Source organism: Oncorhynchus kisutch, unplaced genomic scaffold (genome assembly GCF_002021735.2).
Source record: "Oncorhynchus kisutch isolate 150728-3 unplaced genomic scaffold, Okis_V2 Okis02a-Okis13b_hom, whole genome shotgun sequence".
NCBI classification, from domain to species: Eukaryota; Metazoa; Chordata; class Actinopteri; order Salmoniformes; family Salmonidae; genus Oncorhynchus; species Oncorhynchus kisutch.
The window spans coordinates 4,085,433-4,104,546 of record NW_022261979.1 but is presented as its reverse complement, the minus strand read 5'-3'; the positions used below and the strand labels follow the sequence as shown (position 1 = coordinate 4,104,546).

At 43.8% G+C, this 19,114-nt stretch overlaps 2 protein-coding genes across 4 annotated transcripts; both read left to right on the top strand.

Moving 5' to 3' along the window:
• Positions 1-672: 672 nt before the first annotated feature.
• On the top strand, positions 673-9,485 carry cbx3b (chromobox homolog 3b). Of its 2 annotated transcripts, none has more exons than XM_031811945.1 (5): positions 673-934; positions 1,404-1,603; positions 1,832-2,003; positions 4,968-5,110; positions 7,471-9,485. In XM_031811945.1, the coding sequence occupies exons 2-5, from the start codon at positions 1,410-1,412 to the stop codon at positions 7,589-7,591; spliced, it is 630 nt and encodes a 209-aa protein (XP_031667805.1). In that variant the 5' UTR covers positions 673-934; positions 1,404-1,409; the 3' UTR covers positions 7,592-9,485. The 2 variants fall into 2 exon arrangements, with proteins under 2 accessions (XP_031667805.1, XP_031667806.1); XM_031811946.1 differs by having other exon boundaries at positions 740-934; positions 4,971-5,110.
• Positions 9,486-10,160: 675 nt separating this feature from the next.
• LOC109878232 (fibrinogen alpha-1 chain) lies at positions 10,161-18,757 on the top strand. Of its 2 annotated transcripts, none has more exons than XM_031811943.1 (6): positions 10,161-10,278; positions 14,651-14,734; positions 14,956-15,056; positions 15,665-15,766; positions 16,037-16,285; positions 17,165-18,757. In XM_031811943.1, exons 1-6 carry the CDS (start codon positions 10,246-10,248, stop codon positions 18,162-18,164), a joined length of 1,569 nt encoding a protein of 522 aa, XP_031667803.1. In that variant the 5' UTR covers positions 10,161-10,245; the 3' UTR covers positions 18,165-18,757. The 2 variants fall into 2 exon arrangements, with proteins under 2 accessions (XP_031667803.1, XP_031667804.1); XM_031811944.1 differs by having other exon boundaries at positions 10,162-10,278; positions 16,067-16,285.
• Positions 18,758-19,114: the final 357 nt, after the last annotated feature.

Here is a 19,114-nt window from a genome sequence, read left to right as displayed (position 1 = left end):
GATCATATCCTTTGTTTGAGCATAATACCATACATTTGACCTTTGGGAATGACCTATGAGGAGTTTCTCAGCAGACCATATAACTGCAGGGAATATACAATGAGGATGGACTCCCATTTAAAGAATTTGAAAACTCCAGAACTCTAATTCTACACTACAGGACTCGAAACACAATGCTATTGTTCAGGATCTTTACATAGAGGAAACGACACCAACAGATAAGGGATCTAATTCTGCATGAAACAGGACTCGAAACATCATAATAGTGTTTTCAACCTGGTTAGCGCTCCCAGTCTCTGGCAAGGTGTTCCACAACGCTTGACTATGTGGCGTTACAACACACCACGTTATGTTTCAGAACAACTTAGGGTGAATTTTTCAGTAGGCTACACCTTAAATCTGTCTCATAACCTCTTCCACCCATGTGTTACAAACCTCAAGCAAAGTTAAGGTTTCGTCTCCTTAACGATGGTGGCAACTCAGTTCCCACTAGTTTTAGTGTTACAAAACACTTTATTTTAACAGCGTAGGCAACTTCTCTCCCCAGTGCCCGTCGGCTATCGACAATCATCATTATAGCGGAGCGTATAGCCAAATCCTATAATAAAATGACACCGTAGTAAACCCAGGCGAATTCCCACTGTAAACAGAGCAGACAAGCGGATCGGTCTGTGATTGGCGGATGTCCCATTGTCTCCTCCCGGTTTTACTGACTTGACCTCTTCCCTTGGCAACCACTTCCTCCGAGCTCCCAACGCGGCCATCTTTATTTAACTCATTCATGAAAAGTTTTCGTAAGACACTGGAACATTGTTGCATTTGGATACGCATCTAACGAACCACGGGACACATTTAAATTGTTTTTGTATCCGCGTGCTCCAGCGTATGCTACATCGTAGCGTATTTCTGTCACAGCCAAAGTTGGACTGAAAGCGTACGTGTTTATTAGTAATATCTATGCAGCCTAGAATACGTTTTCGTTAATCAATCATCAGCCTCTAGTATTTTCACCAGTGAGTCCGCAGTAAACATAGTTATTTGTAAATATGAATAGATGTGTAGCCGACAGTAGATGTGTACAGAACGCGCGATTACAATGTTTCGTAGAACGACGATGCGCTAGTCTATCCGTCTGTGTCCCCTTGACCCGAGGCTGCTAGACGTTACAATGTAACCACATGATGATGATGATAATGACGACGATATTCTGTCTGGACCTAGAGATTGTGCTCGCGTTACATTGTAATAACGTTGCGTGAAAGATTTGACATAATATTTACGAAGAGGAGTGAATACAGCCATAGCCTCTTCACAAATACACAATTAAATAGGCTACTACATTTTTCTGAAATATAGTTTTTCTGAATTACACTTAACTTGAAGTATATATTTCCCCTCTGCAGGTTAGAATGAGAAAAAAGCAGAATGTGAAACAGAGAAAGGCAGAAACAATAATAACACCAACACCATTAACAACAACAACACTATCAACAACAACAACAGCAGCAGCAGTCGTCCAGGAGTTTGTGGTTGAGAAGATCATCCAGCGAAGGCTCTACAATGGAAGAGTAGAGTACTATCTGAAGTGGAAAGGATTCACTGAGTAAGGACAGCATTTCAACACAGTTGGATAGACCATGATGCCTCCCAAATGGCACCATATTAGTGCACTATAAAAGGAATAGGGGGCCATTTGGGACATATACAGTAGTATCCTAAACTAGTTAAAAATAGTTATATTGAGTGTGTCTATGAATTCCATGAATGTCTTCAGTGGCTAATATTAAAAGCTTTCTGTACATAGACACACTCACACTGTTTCTGCCTCTAGTGCTGACAACACCTGGGAACCAGAGGACAACTTGGTCTGTCCTGAACTGATTGAAGAGTTCCTGAGAAACCTCTGTTTGTCTGGAGAGAATCAGGTTGAGGAAGAGAACCTACGGCCGGTGGAACCAGAGCTCGTCCCCAAAGAGGAACTGGCAGAACAGGAGACTGAGATTGTGAGTGGCTGAGATCTGGGATGACAAAGTGACTGAGATCTGGGATGACAGAGTGACTGAGATCTGGGATGACAGAGTGACTGAGATCTGGGATGACAGACACGTCGGCTACATCAGATACTTGTTTATTAATGCCAGTAGAAGACTGGTCTGTAGATCAATGTGTGTATTAATGTCAGTAGAAGACTGGTCTGTAGATCAGTGTGTTTATTAATGCCAGTAGAAGACTGGTCTGTAGATCAGTGTGTTTATTAATGTCAGTAGAAGACTGGTCTGTAGATCAGTGTGTTTATTAATGTCAACAGAAGACTGGTCTGTAGATCAGTGTGTTTATTAATGTCAGTAGAAGACTGGTCTGTAGATCAGTGTGTTTATTAATGTCAGTAGAAGACTGGTCTGTAGATCAGTGTGTTTATTAATGTCAGTAGAAGACTGGTCTGTAGATCAGTGTGTTTATTAATGCCAGTAGAAGACTGGTCTGTAGATCAGTGTGTTTATTAATGTCAGTAGAAGACTGGTCTGTAGATCAGTGTGTTTATTAATGTTAACAGAAGACTGGTCTGTAGATCAGTGTGTTTATTAATGTCAGTAGAAGACTGGTCTGTAGATCAGTGTGTTTATTAATGCCAGTAGAAGACTGGTCTGTAGATCAGTGTGTTTATTCATGTCAATAGAAGACTGGTCTGTAGATCAGTGTGTTTATTAATGCCAGTAGAAGACTGGTCTGTAGATCAGTGTGTTTATTCATGTCAGTAGAAGACTGGTCTGTAGATCAGTGTGTGTATTAATGTCAGTAGAAGACTGGTCTGTAGATCAGTGTGTGTATTAATGTTAACAGAAGACTGGTCTGTAGATCAGTGTGTGTATTAATGCCAGTAGAAGATTGGTCTGTAGATCAGTGTGTTTATTAATGTCAACAGAAGACTGGTCTGTAGATCAGTGTGTTTATTAATGTCAACAGAAGACTGGTCTGTAGATCAGTGTGTTTATTCATGTCAGTAGAAGACTGGTCTGTAGATCAGTGTGTTTATTAATGTCAGTAGAAGACTGGTCTGTAGATCAGTGTGTTTATTAATGTCAGTAGAAGACTGGTCTGTAGATCAGTGTGTTTATTAATGTCAGTAGAAGACTGGTCTGTAGATCAGTGTGTTTATTAATGTCAGTAGAAGACTGGTCTGGAGATCAGTGTGTTTATTAATGTCAACAGAAGACTGGTCTGTAGATCAGTGTGTTTATTAATGTCAGTAGAAGACTGGTCTGTAGATCAGTGTGTTTATTCATGTCAGTAGAAGACTGGTCTGTAGATCAGTGTGTTTATTAATGTCAATAGAAGACTGGTCTGTAGATCAGTGTGTTTATTCATGTCAGTAGAAGACTGGTCTGTAGATCAGTGTGTTTATTAATGTCAATAGAAGACTGGTCTGTAGATCAGTGTGTTTATTAATGTCAGTAGAAGACTGGTCTGTAGATCAGTGTGTTTATTAATGTCAGTAGAAGACTGGTCTGTAGATCAGTGTGTTTATTAATGTCAATAGAAGACTGGTCTGTAGATCAGTGTGTATGTAGGTCAGTAGAAGACTGGTCTGTAGATCAGTGTGTATGTAGGTCAGTAGAAGACTGGTCTGTAGATCAGTGTGTATGTAGGTCAGTAGAAGACTGGTCTGTAGATCAGTGTGTATGTAGGTCAGTAGAAGACTGGTCTGTAGATCAGTGTGTATGTAGGTCAGTAGAAGACTGGTCTGTAGATCAGTGTGTATGTAGGTCAGTAGAAGACTGGTCTGTAGATCAGTGTGTATGTAGGTCTATTACTATATGATCATGGAATAGAGTAAGAATACCGGTACCCAAAAATACATATTTGTTATATTATGATAAAAGCTCCAGAGTCATGTGGAAAAGTTACCTCAGTAGACTGAAATAGTAATAGAACCAGGAAGGAGGCATTCTAATTCCAGAATGATATCCAGACATTCTGTTCCAGATATACACATGTTTCATTGTTCCCTTGGAGTCAATGTTTCCACTTTCCACGCCTGGCACTGAGCTTCCACATAGTACTATAGAGTGATTCAAAAACCCTTTGACTAAATTACAAACAAAATGTCTGTAACACCTGAGCAAAACATCTTTGTTCAGCATGTGCAGTGTCGCTTATCTCTATTTAATATTGAGACGGGGAGAGAGTCGTTGTCTTAGATGATTATAACACTCCTCTAACTCATCACAACAGGAGATCCCTCTGACAGGTCTGTTGTGTTATAACACTCTAACTCATCACAACAGGAGGTCCCTCTGACAGGTCTGTTGTGTTATAACACTCTAACTCATCACAACAGGAGATCCCTCTGACAGGTCTGTTGTGTTATAACACTCTAACTCATCACAACAGGAGATCCCTCTGACAGGTCTGTGGTGTTATAACACTCTAACTCATCACAACAGGAGATCACTCTGACAGGTCTGTTGTATTATAACACTCTAACTCATCACAACAGGAGATCCCTCTGACAGGTCTGTTGTGTTATAACACTCTAACTCATCACAACAGGAGATCCCTCTGACAGGTCTGTGGTGTTATAACACTCTAACTCATCACAACAGGAGATCACTCTGACAGGTCTGTTGTGTTATAACACTCTAACTCATCACAACAGGAGATCCCTCTGACAGGTCTGTTGTGTTATAACACTCTAACTCATCACAACAGGAGATCCCTCTGACAGGTCTGTTGTGTTATAACACTCTAACTCATCACAACAGGAGATCACTCTGACAGGTCTGTTGTGTTATAACACTCCTCTAACAATACAACAGGAGATCACTCTGACATTACTGGTACAGAGTCAATGTGGAGGCTATATACAGGGGGTACCGGTACAAAGTCAATGTGGAGGCTATATACAGGGGGTACCAGTACCGAGTCAATCCCCCTGACTGGTCAGCTGTGTTGTGTTGTCCTCCCAGCAGGTGTACAGCGAGCAGAGACATAATGACCTCCAGGAACCTGCTGACCAGGATTCTCCTACTGCCCTCACGTGTCCCCTGGAACCTGAACGCATCATCGGCTCCACAGACAGACACGGAGAACTCATGTTCCTCATCAAATGGTAGAGTTAACCACTTCCATACTGCCACAACAAACTGCAACAAACACCAACTAACACCAACATTCAGAGGTTGTTTTTAGAATAAACACTCTCTTGTCACACAACTGGTTCCTCTTGTCTTCCTGACTGTATGCCAGGCAGCAACAGACTAGTGTAGGCTACATTCCTCAAACATACTGGTAATTTCTGGTAAAGACTTTTGATTGTGCAACAGCACCAGAGTAGTTATAATGATGTGCTCTGACAAACAGAACGAACAGCACCAGAGTAGTTATAATGATGTGCTCTGACAAACAGAACAAACAGCACCAGAGTAGTTATAATGACGTGCTCTGACAAACAGAACGAACTGCACCAGAGTAGTTATAATGATGTGCTCTGACAAACAGAACGAACAGCACCAGAGTTGTTATAATGATGTGCTCTGACAAACAGAACGAACTGCACCAGAGTAGTTATAATGATGTGCTCTGACAAACAGAACGAACAGCACCAGAGTAGTTATAATGATGTGCTCTGACAAACAGAAAGAACAGCACCAGAGTAGTTATAATGATGTGCTCTGACAAACAGAAAGAACAGCGCCAGAGTAGTTATAATGATGTGCTCTGACAAACAGAAAGAACAGTGCCAGAGTAGTTATAATGATGTGCTCTGACAAACAGAACGAACTGCACCAGAGTAGTTATAATGATGTGCTCTGACAAACAGAACGAACAGCACCAGAGTAGTTGTAATGATGTGCTCTGACAAACAGAACGAACAGCACCAGAGTAGTTGTAATGATGTGCTCTGACAAACAGAAGGAACAGCACCAGAGTAGTTATAATGATGTGCTCTGACAAACAGAAGGAACAGCACCAGAGTAGTTATAATGATATAATCTGACAAACAGAACGGACTGCACCAGAGTAGTTATAATGATGTGCTCTGACAACAGAACGAACAGCACCAGAGTAGTTATAATGATGTGCTCTGACAAACAGAACGAACTGCACCAGAGTAGTTATAATGATGTGCTCTGACAAACAGAACAAACTGCACCAGAGTAGTTATAATGATGTGCTCTGACAAACAGAATGAACAGCACCAGAGTAGTTATAATGATGTGTTCTGACAAACAGAAAGAACAGCACCAGAGTTGTTATAATGATGTGCTCTGACAAACAGAACGAACAGCACCAGAGTAGTTGTAATGATGTGCTCTGACAAACAGAACGAACAGCACCAGAGTAGTTGTAATGATGTGCTCTGACAAACAGAAGGAACAGCACCAGAGTAGTTATAATGATGTGCTCTGACAAACAGAACGAAAAGCACCAGAGTAGTTATAATGATATAATCTGACAAACAGAACGGACTGCACCAGAGTAGTTATAATGATGTGCTCTGACAACAGAACGAACAGCACCAGAGTAGTTATAATGATGTGCTCTGACAAACAGAACGAACTGCACCAGAGTAGTTATAATGATGTGCTCTGACAAACAGAACAAACTGCACCAGAGTAGTTATAATGATGTGCTCTGACAAACAGAATGAACAGCACCAGAGTAGTTATAATGATGTGCTCTGACAAACAGAAAGAACAGCACCAGAGTTCTTATAATGATGTGCTCTGACAAACAGAACAAACAGCACCAGAGTAGTTATAATGATGTGCTCTGACAAACAGAACGAACAGCACCAGAGTAGTTATAATGATGTGCTTTGACAAACAGAAAGAACAGCACCAGAATAGTTATAATGATGTGCTCTGACAAACAGAACGAACAGCACCAGAGTAGTTATAATGATGTGCTCTGACAAACAGAAACAGCACCAGAGTAGTTATAATGATGTGCTCTGACAAACAGAACGAACAGCACCAGAATAGTTATAATGATGTGCTCTGACAAACAGAAAGAACAGCACCAGAGTAGTTATAATGATGTGCTCTGACAAACAGAACGAACAGCACCAGAGTAGTTATAATGGTGTGCTTTGACAAACAAAAAGAACAGCACCAGAGTAGTTATAATGATGTGCTCTGACAAACAGAACGAACAGCACCAGAGTAGTTATAATGATGTGCTCTGACAAACAGAACGAACAGCACCAGAGTAGTTATAATGATGTGCTTTGACAAACAAAAAGAACAGCACCAGAGTAGTTATAATGATGTGCTCTGACAAACAGAACGAACAGCACCAGAGTAGTTATAATGATGTGCTCTGACAGACAGAAAGAAGTGGACATTGCCCCCCCCCCGTTGTCTCCCTCTCTCTTTACATGTGTACAGATATTATCTATGTAATAATATGTCATAGAGACGGTATAATGATTCTAATAATGGCTTGTATCCCTGTGTGTCTGTACAGGAAGAACCGTGACGAGGTGGCCCTGCTGTCAGCCAGGGAGGCCAGCGCCAGGTATCCTGAGGTGGTTGTAGCCTTCTACGAGGACAAACTCACCTGGCACTCTGGGGACGAGGACCAGTAAAGGATGTGTGTGTGTCGTAGAGTGTGTGTGTGTGTGTGCATGTGAGTACACAAGTAAGGATGTGAACTGACAAGCATCTGTAGGCATCTCATAGGTTCATTTCTCCTCCAGCGAACCAAGGTCCTCCTGGAGCTGACATTAAAAGCACAGTGTGTGAAACGATGTCCTGCTGCAGGTAGATTGAGTCATCATGGCAGGTGTAAAAGCCCTCTACGGGGTCTTCCTGCTTCCTGTGGTGCTGGGTGAGGTCACAATGCCTTTGGGGTGTAGTGCAGCGTGTGGTGGAGTTCAGAACCGTTCATAGAGACGTCTATCTCTCTCTGTGGCCCTGATTGAGTTGAAACTAATGAAATGAAGGCAGACAGCCTGATGAATTCTCCCCTCAGTCTATTGTACAACCTTTCAACCCGAAGCTCTTTGTCAAAGCCTGACGAAGGGTGCGAGTATCTCTCTGGATAACATGCCTTTGTTTTTGGGGATCCAGCACTTAAAAGTGACTGGATGTATGTACACTACGTTTGAAGAGTTGAAACTAACCCTTAGCATTCCTTTCCCAGTGTCTTCATGTACTGCAGCAGACTGAATCACTGTGGACACTGTGTTCTGTTTGACTACTGCTACTGTGGTCGTAGAACCCCATGTGATTGTTTTGGAGTTTAGTACTAGATTTAGTTTCTTGTATCTTCTGCCTCTGGGGCTCCTTGGCCACAAGGCTCTCCCTCTGGCTCTTCCACGGTGAGATGTCTGTGGTTTTATTAGGTATAGTAATATTGTAGAGTAATGGGTTCACTGTGAGATGACTGTGGTTTTATTAGGTATAGTAATATTGTATAGTAATGGGTTCACTGTGAGATGACTGTGGTTTTATTAGGTATAGTAATATTGTATAGTATTGGGTTCACTGTGCATTACACTCAATAGATAACTACTGGCCACCTAATATGATATCTGCACTTTTTACTTTTTGCCACAATCCTTGATATTGTACTTTTTTGTGTGTGTGTGCGATTCAAAGTTGATAAATGTGTTACATTTAGTTTACTGACAAATGTAGAAAAGTGTTGAATGATAGTAGACTGACGGTATGCTGTTTAATGTAGAACATGATAGTAGATGGTATACTGTTTAATGTAGAAGATGATAGTAGACGGTATACTGTTTAATGTAGAACATGATAGTAGACGGTATACTGTTTAATGTAGAACATGATAGTAGACGGTATGCTGTTTAATGTAGAACATGATAGTAGACAGTATACTGTTTAATGTAGAACATGATAGTAGACGGTATACTGTTTAATGTAGAACATGATAGTAGATGGTATACTGTTTAATGTAGAACATGATAGTAGATGGTATACTGTTTAATGTAGAACATGATAGTAGACGGTATACTGTTTAATGTAGAACACAGCCAGGGGTTCTATTAGTGACCATGGGGATTTGATGAGTTACTCTGATCAAAATGTGACATCACATATGAAAAAAGTATATCTGATGTGATTATGTTCATTTTACCCAGTCACTGATTGTTCTCAGCAACTCTTAACCAAATATTTATCCACCAACCTGTATTTGTTACTGATAAATCATTGTTTTGTTAAGGGGCCCAGAGTTATATATGTTCAGGACAAACTCCAGTCCCTACACAAAAATGACTGACACTGTATTCATTGTGCACCTCTCCCATGACTGGAATGTTTTGGGGCAATGTCTGCATCCCAAACAGAACCCTACTTCCTTTGTAGTGCACTATATAGGGAATGGTCTGCCATTTGAGACTGCCATTCTGTTGAACCTTTTGTTCTGGGCTGCCTTTGAATGAGTCACTGTACCTGTTGACCTTTGATCTGTGAAGTGTCTGTCTGTGAATAAAGGTAGCTGTCACCCTGTGAGCCTTTAATGTCCTGTTTCTCAGATCATCCACATTAACAAACACTTAATGACAACGAACACAAACAACGGAGTAAAACAACCACGTTCTGGGACAGTTGTAGACTGCATTTATAAATGATATTCTTCAAGAGAAGAGAATATATCATTCATTGAATGACAATTGTACAGCAGCAAATATTTCAGATTGTACCTTAACAAGATGGTACCTTATAAGCTACAGTAAGACGTTGTTCAGTAGATTTGGTGACCAGAGAAAGACATACAGCCATAGAGAAAGGACAGTTGTATTTGTACTATGTGGATACACACCAACACACCTGTGACTTCCAGGTGTGCTCAAGTACTCTATGAAATGGGATTCAAACAAGGAAGCTCAGCAGAACGAGCATTGCAGTGTCACATAGAAACACACAGTGATTGTGTGGGTTGTATAGGGTTCTATCACGGTCATTGTTGTTACGATCCTGATCCTAGGGTTGTATAGTGTTTTATTAGGTACTTCCAGGTCAGACGGTCCAACAGACCAACAACAAATACAGACGGAACGTCTCCGTTACCTTATATGGTACACAATAACATGTTTTATATCAGAGATTTATGGAAGCAGCACAAGGTGTTCCTCAATCCTCTGTCCTGTGACTTTGGAAAACTTCAGACCTGTTTGTCCATAATAAAGAGGGATCAGCTGTTCTCTCAGAACATACCATTCATTCCCCAGTCCACCGTGGATTTGATCTGATCGGGATCTGAACTTGAAGAATGAGAGAAGGGATTGACAACCTTGTGTTCCAGGTACGACTGGAGTCTTTTAGCAATCAATTCGATGGGAAGTCTATGTGTGTCTGAGATTTTAGATATCGTTTTCAGTGTATCATGTAATAGTACTGTGGGTAATGTTGCCCAGTGAGGGTCGGTGTGGGGGTCTCTTCCTGGTTCAGTAGGTAGAACTAGCTGGACAGTACTGTTGGTAATGTTGCCCAGTGAGGGTCAGTGTGGGGGTCTCTTCCTGGTTCAGTAGGTTGAACTAGCTGGACAGTACTGTAGGTAATGTTGCCCAGTGAGGGTCGGTGTGGGGGTCTCTTCCTGGTTCAGTAGGTTGAACTAGCTGGATAGTACTGTGGGTAATGTTGCCCAGTGAGGGTCAGTGTGGGGGTCTCTTCCTGGTTCAGTAGGTTGAACTAGCTGGACAGTACTGTGGGTAATGTTGCCCAGTGAGGGTCGGTGTGGGGGTCTCTTCCTGGTTCAGTAGTTTGAACTAGCTGGACAGTACTGTTGGTAATGTTGCCCAGTGAGGGTCAGTGTGGGGGTCTCTTCCTGGTTCAGTAGGTTGAACTAGCTGGACAGTACTGTAGGTAATGTTGCCCAGTGAGGGTCGGTGTGGGGGTCTCTTCCTGGTTCAGTAGGTTGAACTAGCTGGACAGTACTGTGGGTAATGTTGCCCAGTGAGGGTCGGTGTGGGGGTCTCTTCCTGGTTCAGTAGGTTGAACTAGCTGGACAGTACTGTGGGTAATATTGCCCAGTGAGGGTCGGTGTGGGGGTCTCTTCCTGGTTCAGTAGGTTGAACTAGCTGGACAGTACTGTGGGTAATGTTGCCCAGTGAGGGTCGGTGTGTGGGTCTCTTCCTGGTTCAGTAGGTTGAACTATCTGGATAGTACTGTGGGTAATGTTGCCCAGTGAGGGTCAGTGTGGGGGTCTCTTCCTGGTTCAGTAGGTTGAACTAGCTGGACAGTACTGTGGGTAATGTTGCCCAGTGAGGGTCGGTGTGGGGGTCTCTTCCTGGTTCAGTAGGTTGAACTAGCTGGACAGTACTGTGGGTAATATTGCCCAGTGAGGGTCGGTGTGGGGGTCTCTTCCTGGTTCAGTAGGTTGAACTAGCTGGATAGTACTGTGGGTAATGTTGCCCAGTGAGGGTCAGTGTGGGGGTCTCTTCCTGGTTCAGTAGGTTGAACTAGCTGGACAGTACTGTGGGTAATGTTGCCCAGTGAGGGTCGGTGTGGGGGTCTCTTCCTGGTTCAGTAGGTTGAACTAGCTGGACAGTACTGTTGGTAATGTTGCCCAGTGAGGGTCAGTGTGGGGGTCTCTTCCTGGTTCAGTAGGTTGAACTAGCTGGACAGTACTGTTGGTAATGTTGCCCAGTGAGGGTCGGTGTGGGGGTCTCTTCCTGGTTCAGTAGGTTGAACTAGCTGGACAGTACTGTGGGTAATGTTGCCCAGTGAGGGTCAGTGTGTGGGTCTCTTCCTGGTTCAGTAGGTTGAACTAGCTGGACAGTACTGTAGGTAATGTTGCCCAGTGAGGGTCGGTGTGGGGGTCTCTTCCTGGTTCAGTAGGTTGAACTAGCTGGACAGTACTGTGGGTAATGTTGCCCAGTGAGGGTCAGTGTGGGGGTCTCTTCCTGGTTCAGTAGGTTGAACTAGCTGGACAGTACTGTGGGTAATGTTGCCCAGTGAGGGTCGGTGTGGGGGTCTCTTCCTGGTTCAGTAGGTTGAACTAGCTGGACAGTACTGTTGGTAATGTTGCCCAGTGAGGGTCAGTGTGGGGGTCTCTTCCTGGTTCAGTAGGTTGAACTAGCTGGACAGTACTGTGGGTAATGTTGCCCAGTGAGGGTCAGTGTGGGGGTCTCTTCCTGGTTCAGTAGGTTGAACTAGCTGGACAGTACTGTAGGTTAATGTTGCCCAGTGAGGGTCGGTGTGGGGGTCTCTTCCTGGTTCAGTAGGTTGAACTAGCTGGACAGTACTGTGGGTAATGTTGCCCAGTGAGGGTCAGTGTGTGGGTCTCTTCCTGGTTCAGTAGGTTGAACTAGCTGGACAGTACTGTGGGTAATGTTGCCCAGTGAGGGTCAGTGTGTGGGTCTCTTCCTGGTTCAGTAGGTTGAACTAGCTGGACAGTACTGTGGGTAATGTTGCCCAGTGAGGGTCGGTGTGGGGGTCTCTTCCTGGTTCAGTAGGTTGAACTAGCTGGACAGTACTGTTGGTAATGTTGCCCAGTGAGGGTCGGTGTGGGGGTCTCTTCCTGGTTCAGTAGGTTGAACTAGCTGGACAGTACTGTGGGTAACGTTGCCCAGTGAGGGTCAGTGTGGGGGTCTCTTCCTGGTTCAGTAGGTTGAACTAGCTGGACAGTACTGTAGGTAATGTTGCCCAGTGAGGGTCGGTGTGGGGGTCTCTTCCTGGTTCAGTAGGTTGAACTAGCTGGACAGTACTGTGGGTAATGTTGCCCAGTGAGGGTCAGTGTGTGGGTCTCTTCCTGGTTCAGTAGGTTGAACTAGCTGGACAGTACTGTGGGTAATGTTGCCCAGTGAGGGTCAGTGTGTGGGTCTCTTCCTGGTTCAGTAGGTTGAACTAGCTGGACAGTACTGTTGGTAATGTTGCCCAGTGAGGGTCAGTGTGGGGGTCTCTTCCTGGTTCAGTAGGTTGAACTAGCTGGACAGTACTGTTGGTAATGTTGCCCAGTGAGGGTCGGTGTGGGGGTCTCTTCCTGGTTCAGTAGGTTGAACTAGCTGGACAGTACTGTGGGTAATGTTGCCCAGTGAGGGTCAGTGTGGGGGTCTCTTCCTGGTTCAGTAGGTTGAACTAGCTGGACAGTACTGTAGGTAATGTTGCCCAGTGAGGGTCGGTGTGGGGGTCTCTTCCTGGTTCAGTAGGTTGAACTAGCTGGACAGTACTGTGGGTAATGTTGCCCAGTGAGGGTCAGTGTGTGGGTCTCTTCCTGGTTCAGTAGGTTGAACTAGCTGGACAGTACTGTGGGTAATGTTGCCCAGTGAGGGTCAGTGTGTGGGTCTCTTCCTGGTTCAGTAGGTTGAACTAGCTGGACAGTACTGTGGGTAATGTTGCCCAGTGAGGGTCGGTGTGGGGGCCTCTTCCTGGTTCAGTAGGTTGAACTAGCTGGACAGTACTGTTGGTAATGTTGCCCAGTGAGGGTCGGTGTGGGGGTCTCTTCCTGGTTCAGTAGGTTGAACTAGCTGGACAGTACTGTGGGTAACGTTGCCCAGTGAGGGTCAGTGTGGGGGTCTCTTCCTGGTTCAGTAGGTTGAACTAGCTGGACAGTACTGTAGGTAATGTTGCCCAGTGAGGGTCGGTGTGGGGGTCTCTTCCTGGTTCAGTAGGTTGAACTAGTTGGACAGTACTGTGGGTAATGTTGCCCAGTGAGGGTCAGTGTGTGGGTCTCTTCCTGGTTCAGTAGGTTGAACTAGCTGGACAGTACTGTAGGTAATGTTGCCCAGTGAGGGTCAGTGTGTGAGTCTCTTCCTGGTTCAGTAGGTTGAACTAGCTGGACAGTACTGTGGGTAATGTTGCCCAGTGAGGGTCGGTGTGGGGGTCTCTTCCTGGTTCAGTAGGTTGAACTAGCTGGACAGTACTGTTGGTAATGTTGCCCAGTGAGGGTCAGTGTGGGGGTCTCTTCCTGGTTCAGTAGGTTGAACTAGCTGGACAGTACTGTGGGTAATGTTGCCCAGTGAGGGTCGGTGTGGGGGTCTCTTCCTGGTTCAGTAGGTTGAACTAGCTGGACAGTACTGTAGGTAATGTAGCCCAGTGAGGGTCGGTGTGGGGGTCTCTTCCTGGTTCAGTAGGTTGAACTAGCTGGACAGTACTGTGGTTAGAAATATACAGATTTAAAGATGTTTAACTCCTCTTGAAAACATGCTGTAAACGCCAAATCAGATGTGTAAGAGAGAGATCAGAGCTACTTCTGCTTTCACTCTGCGGCATAGTAAAATAAACTGGACTAACCTGTAAAAGGCACAGGGTAAACAGATGTAGGATCTTAATTTGAGGCAGCTCCTGCAGAAACAGGAAATGTGATTTATTATGTGGATTATAAGGAATGGACAGTTTTGTAGGGTTGATACATTTTTACTTAGGGCAAATCAAGTCTGAGATTTCAAAGTGGAAATTACAAACCTTAGAAGCCTTTTTAAAACTAAAAAACAATACAGGTTTGCATTTCCTGCTGTGGAAGACAATGCTTAGCAACAAAAGAGTGATCAAATTAAGATCCTACATCTATAGAGTTGGAGTGAGTCAATGATTGCACTTCCTGTATTTCTGTCCTGTAAAACTTCCATCTTTGCCTCAGACCGTACATTCTCACTTCTCATCCACAATTTAGTTAAGTGTGGCTCAGTCTCTCTCCTTACCTCATCAGTCTCTCTCCTCTCCTCCCCATGGAGCAGTTTATCAGTGTTTGGGTTCGGGATCCTCGGATTCAGAAGAAGGACTTCTGGCATGCCCACATGGACTATGAAATATGTATACATGTAAGTATGATGTCCTGAGACAATGGGGGAAAATGAAGGAGATGTGGCTGACGTGCAAACCAATATTTCATTTCCGAATTGGTTAAATTTAGGTTAAGGCTATTAGGTTAAGGCTATTAGGTTAAGGCTATTAGGTTAAGGTAAGGGTCTGTTTTAGTTTTCTCCACCTGTTCATATGGATGATGGAATATCAGTGTTAAACTGCTGTTGTCTCTGCTCAGACCAACAGTCTCTGCTTCACTAAGAAGATCTCCTGTGTGAGGAGAAGGTACCGTGACTTCGTATGGCTCCGGCAGAAACTACAGGCTAACTCCCTACTCATGTGGGTATTCATAGGAGGATGGCATACTCTATAGGTGTAGCATATTGACCTAAGATACTGGGGACTCATGTGGGTATTCATAGGAGGATGGCATACTCTATAGGTGTAGCATATTGACCTAAGATACTGGGGACTCATGTGGGTATTCATAGGAGGATGGCATACTCTATAGGTGTAGCATATTGACCTAAGATAGCTGGGGACTCATGTGGGTATTCATAGGAGGATGGCATACTCTATAGGTGTAGCATATTGACCTAAGATAGCTGGGGACTCATGTGGGTATTCATAGGAGGATGGCATACTCTATAGGTGTAGCATATTGACCTAAGATAGCTGGAGACTCATGTGGGTATTCATAGGAGGATGGCATACTCTATATGTGTAGCATATTGACCTAAGATAGCTGGAGACACAAGTGTACATAAAGAAAATAATTCCACATGTCTTGTGTCTCTAGCTAGTAGCTGTTAAAAAAGGTGCCAATTATTTTATATTCTTTAAGAATCAATGATTATATATAATGAATTAAACTGTCCAAAAAATGGATGTACCAATCCCAGATTGCCCCTTTAAGTGTGTTTTGATTTGATTGTGTCCCTTTCCAGGATCCAGCTGCCTGAACTACCACCTAAGAACCCTTTCTTTAACCTGAACAACGCCCAGCAGATCACAGAGAGGATGAAGGGCCTCCAGAAGTTCCTTGAACTGTGAGTGTCCTCCTAACAAACATTACAAATAATAACAGGAAAAATAGTTCTAAAAAAATACTAGAAAAACAACAGTTATACTCAAAGGTTAAAGGCCTACTAAACATTTCTTACACGTATGCCTCCTCGTTGCTGCACTAGGTTGTGCTTCCTCTGTTTCTCTGGCGGTAGTGAACAATAGACGCTGTAATAGGTTCTATTTTTAACCAATGTTAAACAAACCAACAGACCCATGAATATCCATTTGTATTTATGGGTCTGTTGGTATAGTACCAGAGTTCCATTGGTCTTTCATGCCAGGACCCTGGAGAGTAATCTGCTTCTGTCAGACAGCTGTCTGCACCTCTTCCTGCAGTCGGAGCTGGGGGTGTCCCAGATAGAGGCCTGCGCCTCAGGTAGAACCCATTACTCTGTGTCCCAGGCTGTGCTGCGCTGTGGCTGCAAACTGCAACGCTTCCACTCCCAGGAGGACCTGTTAGAGACCAGCCACAAGGAGTCCTGTGACTCCGACTCTGTTAGGTAGGTAGGCCTCACAAGCACACACACACACACACACACACACACAAACATTAGACACACACACAAACATTAGACACACACACAAACATTAGACACACACATACACACACACACACACACAAACATTAGACGCACACACACACACACACACACAAACATTAGACACACACATACACACACATACACACACAAACATTAGACACACACATACACACACAAACATTAGACACACACACAAACATTAGACACACACACACACATACACACATACACACACACACAAACATTAGACACACACACACACACACACACAAACATTAGACACACACATACACACACAAACATTAGACACACACACACACACACACACACAAACATTAGACACACACATACACACACATACACACACAAACATTAGACACACACATACACACACACACACACACAAACATTAGACACACACACAAACATTAGACACACACATACACACACACACACACACACACGCACAATGTATGTAAAAGTCAAACCTAACAGAAAGGGTGACATTATATGATTACAGTTGAATTGGAATTCTCTTTCCAGTGCAGTTTAATTGGAAGTCTCTGTCCAGTGCAGTTGAATTGGAATTCTCTGTCCAGTGCAGTTTAATTGGAATTCTCTTTCCAGTGCAGTTTAATTGGAAGTCTCTGTCCAGTGCAGTTGAATTGGAATTCTCTGTCCAGTGCAGTTTAATTGGAAGTCTCTGTCCAGTGCAGTTTAATTGGAATTCTCTGTCCAGTGCAGTTTAATTGGAAGTCTCTGTCCAGTGCAGTTTAATTGGAATTCTCTGTCCAGTGCAGTTGAATTTAATTGTACAGAATGTGTCTCTTATTTCAGTGTGTTTGTAGAGCCGGCGCCCAGCAGTAAAGATGGAACTGCTTCCTCACCCCCAGAGACCCTAGATTTGTCTCTACCTGATAGGACCAGACCTAACCCCACCCAGGAAGAGACCCTAGCTCTGTCTCTATCTGATAGGACCAGACCTAACCCCGACCAGGAAGAGACCCTAGATCTGTCTCTACCTGATAGGACCAGACCTAACCCCGACCAGGAAGAGACCCTAGCTCTGTCTCTACCTGATAGGACCAGACCTAACCCCGACCAGGAAGAGACCCTAGCTCTGTCTCTACCTGATAGGACCAGACCTAACCCCGACCAGGAAGAGACCCTAGCTCTGTCTCTACCTGATAGGACCAGACCTAACCCCGACCAGGAAGAGACCCTAGCTCTGTCTCTACCTGATAGGACCAGACCTAACCCCGACCAGGAAGAGACCCTAGCTCTGTCTCTACCTGATAGGACCAGACCTAACCCCGACCAGGAAGAGACCCTACCTCTGTCTCTACCTGATAGGACCAGACCTAACCCCGACCAGGAAGAGACCCTAGCTCTGTCTCTACCTGATAGGACCAGACCTAACCCCGACCAGGAAGAGACCCTAGCTCTGTCTCTACCTGATAGGACCAGACCTAACCCTGACCAGGAAGAGACCCTAGCTCTGTCTCTACCTGATAGGACCAGACCTAACCCAGACCAGGAAGAGACCCTAGCTCTGTCTCTACCTGATAGGACCAGACCTAACCCCGACCAGGAAGAGACCCTAGATCTGTCTCTACCTGATAGGACCAGACCTAACCACAACCAGGAAGAGACCCTAGCTCTGTCTCTACCTGATAGGACCAGACCTAACCCCGACCAGGAAGAAGACACTCTCAGCATGTCTGCCTCTCCATGGGAACATCACCGCCAACCAGGACATGGTAACTTACAATATTCTGCATCCCAAATGTCACCCGATAGTGCACTACTTTGGACCAGAGCCCTATGTAGGGAATAGGGTGCTATTTTGGACACTGTGTTTGCTCTCATTTCATCTTAAAATAATGTTCCCCTCCCACACAGCTTTTAAAATAAGGCTTCCACACAGCTATTAAAATAAGGCTTCCACACAGCTTTTAAAATAAGGCTTCCACACAGCTTTTAAAATAAGGCTTCCACACAGCTATTAAAATAAGGCTTCCACACAGCTATTAAAATAAGGCTTCCACACAGCTTTTAAAATAAGACTTCCACACAGCTATTAAAATAAGGCTTCCACACAGCTATTAAAATAAGGCTTCCACACAGCTATTAAAATAAGGCTTCCACACAGCTTTTAAAATAAGACTTCCACACAGCTATTAAAATAAGGCTTCCACACAGTTTTTTGTCATCCATTTCTCCAAACTACTGTCACCATAACTACCTTGTCTTTCTGCCATCAAAACGTTTTTTTTACTTCTATTTTATTCCAGAGAAGATGATGATGATGAAGATGATGAATATGTGTTTATGTCTGTGTAGTTTTGTGAAATATTTGTAAAGTCCACAAATCTGAAATATGTGAATATTAGGATCCCTTCACTGTAAATAAAGTCAGTTCTACTGTTTTTTTGTTGTACTAATGTTCCTGATTGTGGTTACAAAGGAAGGGAATGTTATCGGTTTTAAAACACTTATCCTGTTCGTGTCAAGTGATGGAAACTACATTTTGGTTTTGATTAAACAGTTGGCCTACATCTGCCCAGTAGAGGGCAGTATTGTTGTATTCAACCAGCCGCATCGCTACATTAATTGGTCACTTTCTACCACTTTATATGTCAACATAATACTGGAAATGGCATAGAACAATGAATCGCCGTGACAACAGGCAACAAAAATGATTAATATCTTAGTACTTAAGACTTACTGGCCTTAACCACCAGTAGTAGGAACCATTTTATGACATTGTATAGGACACTGTGAGGC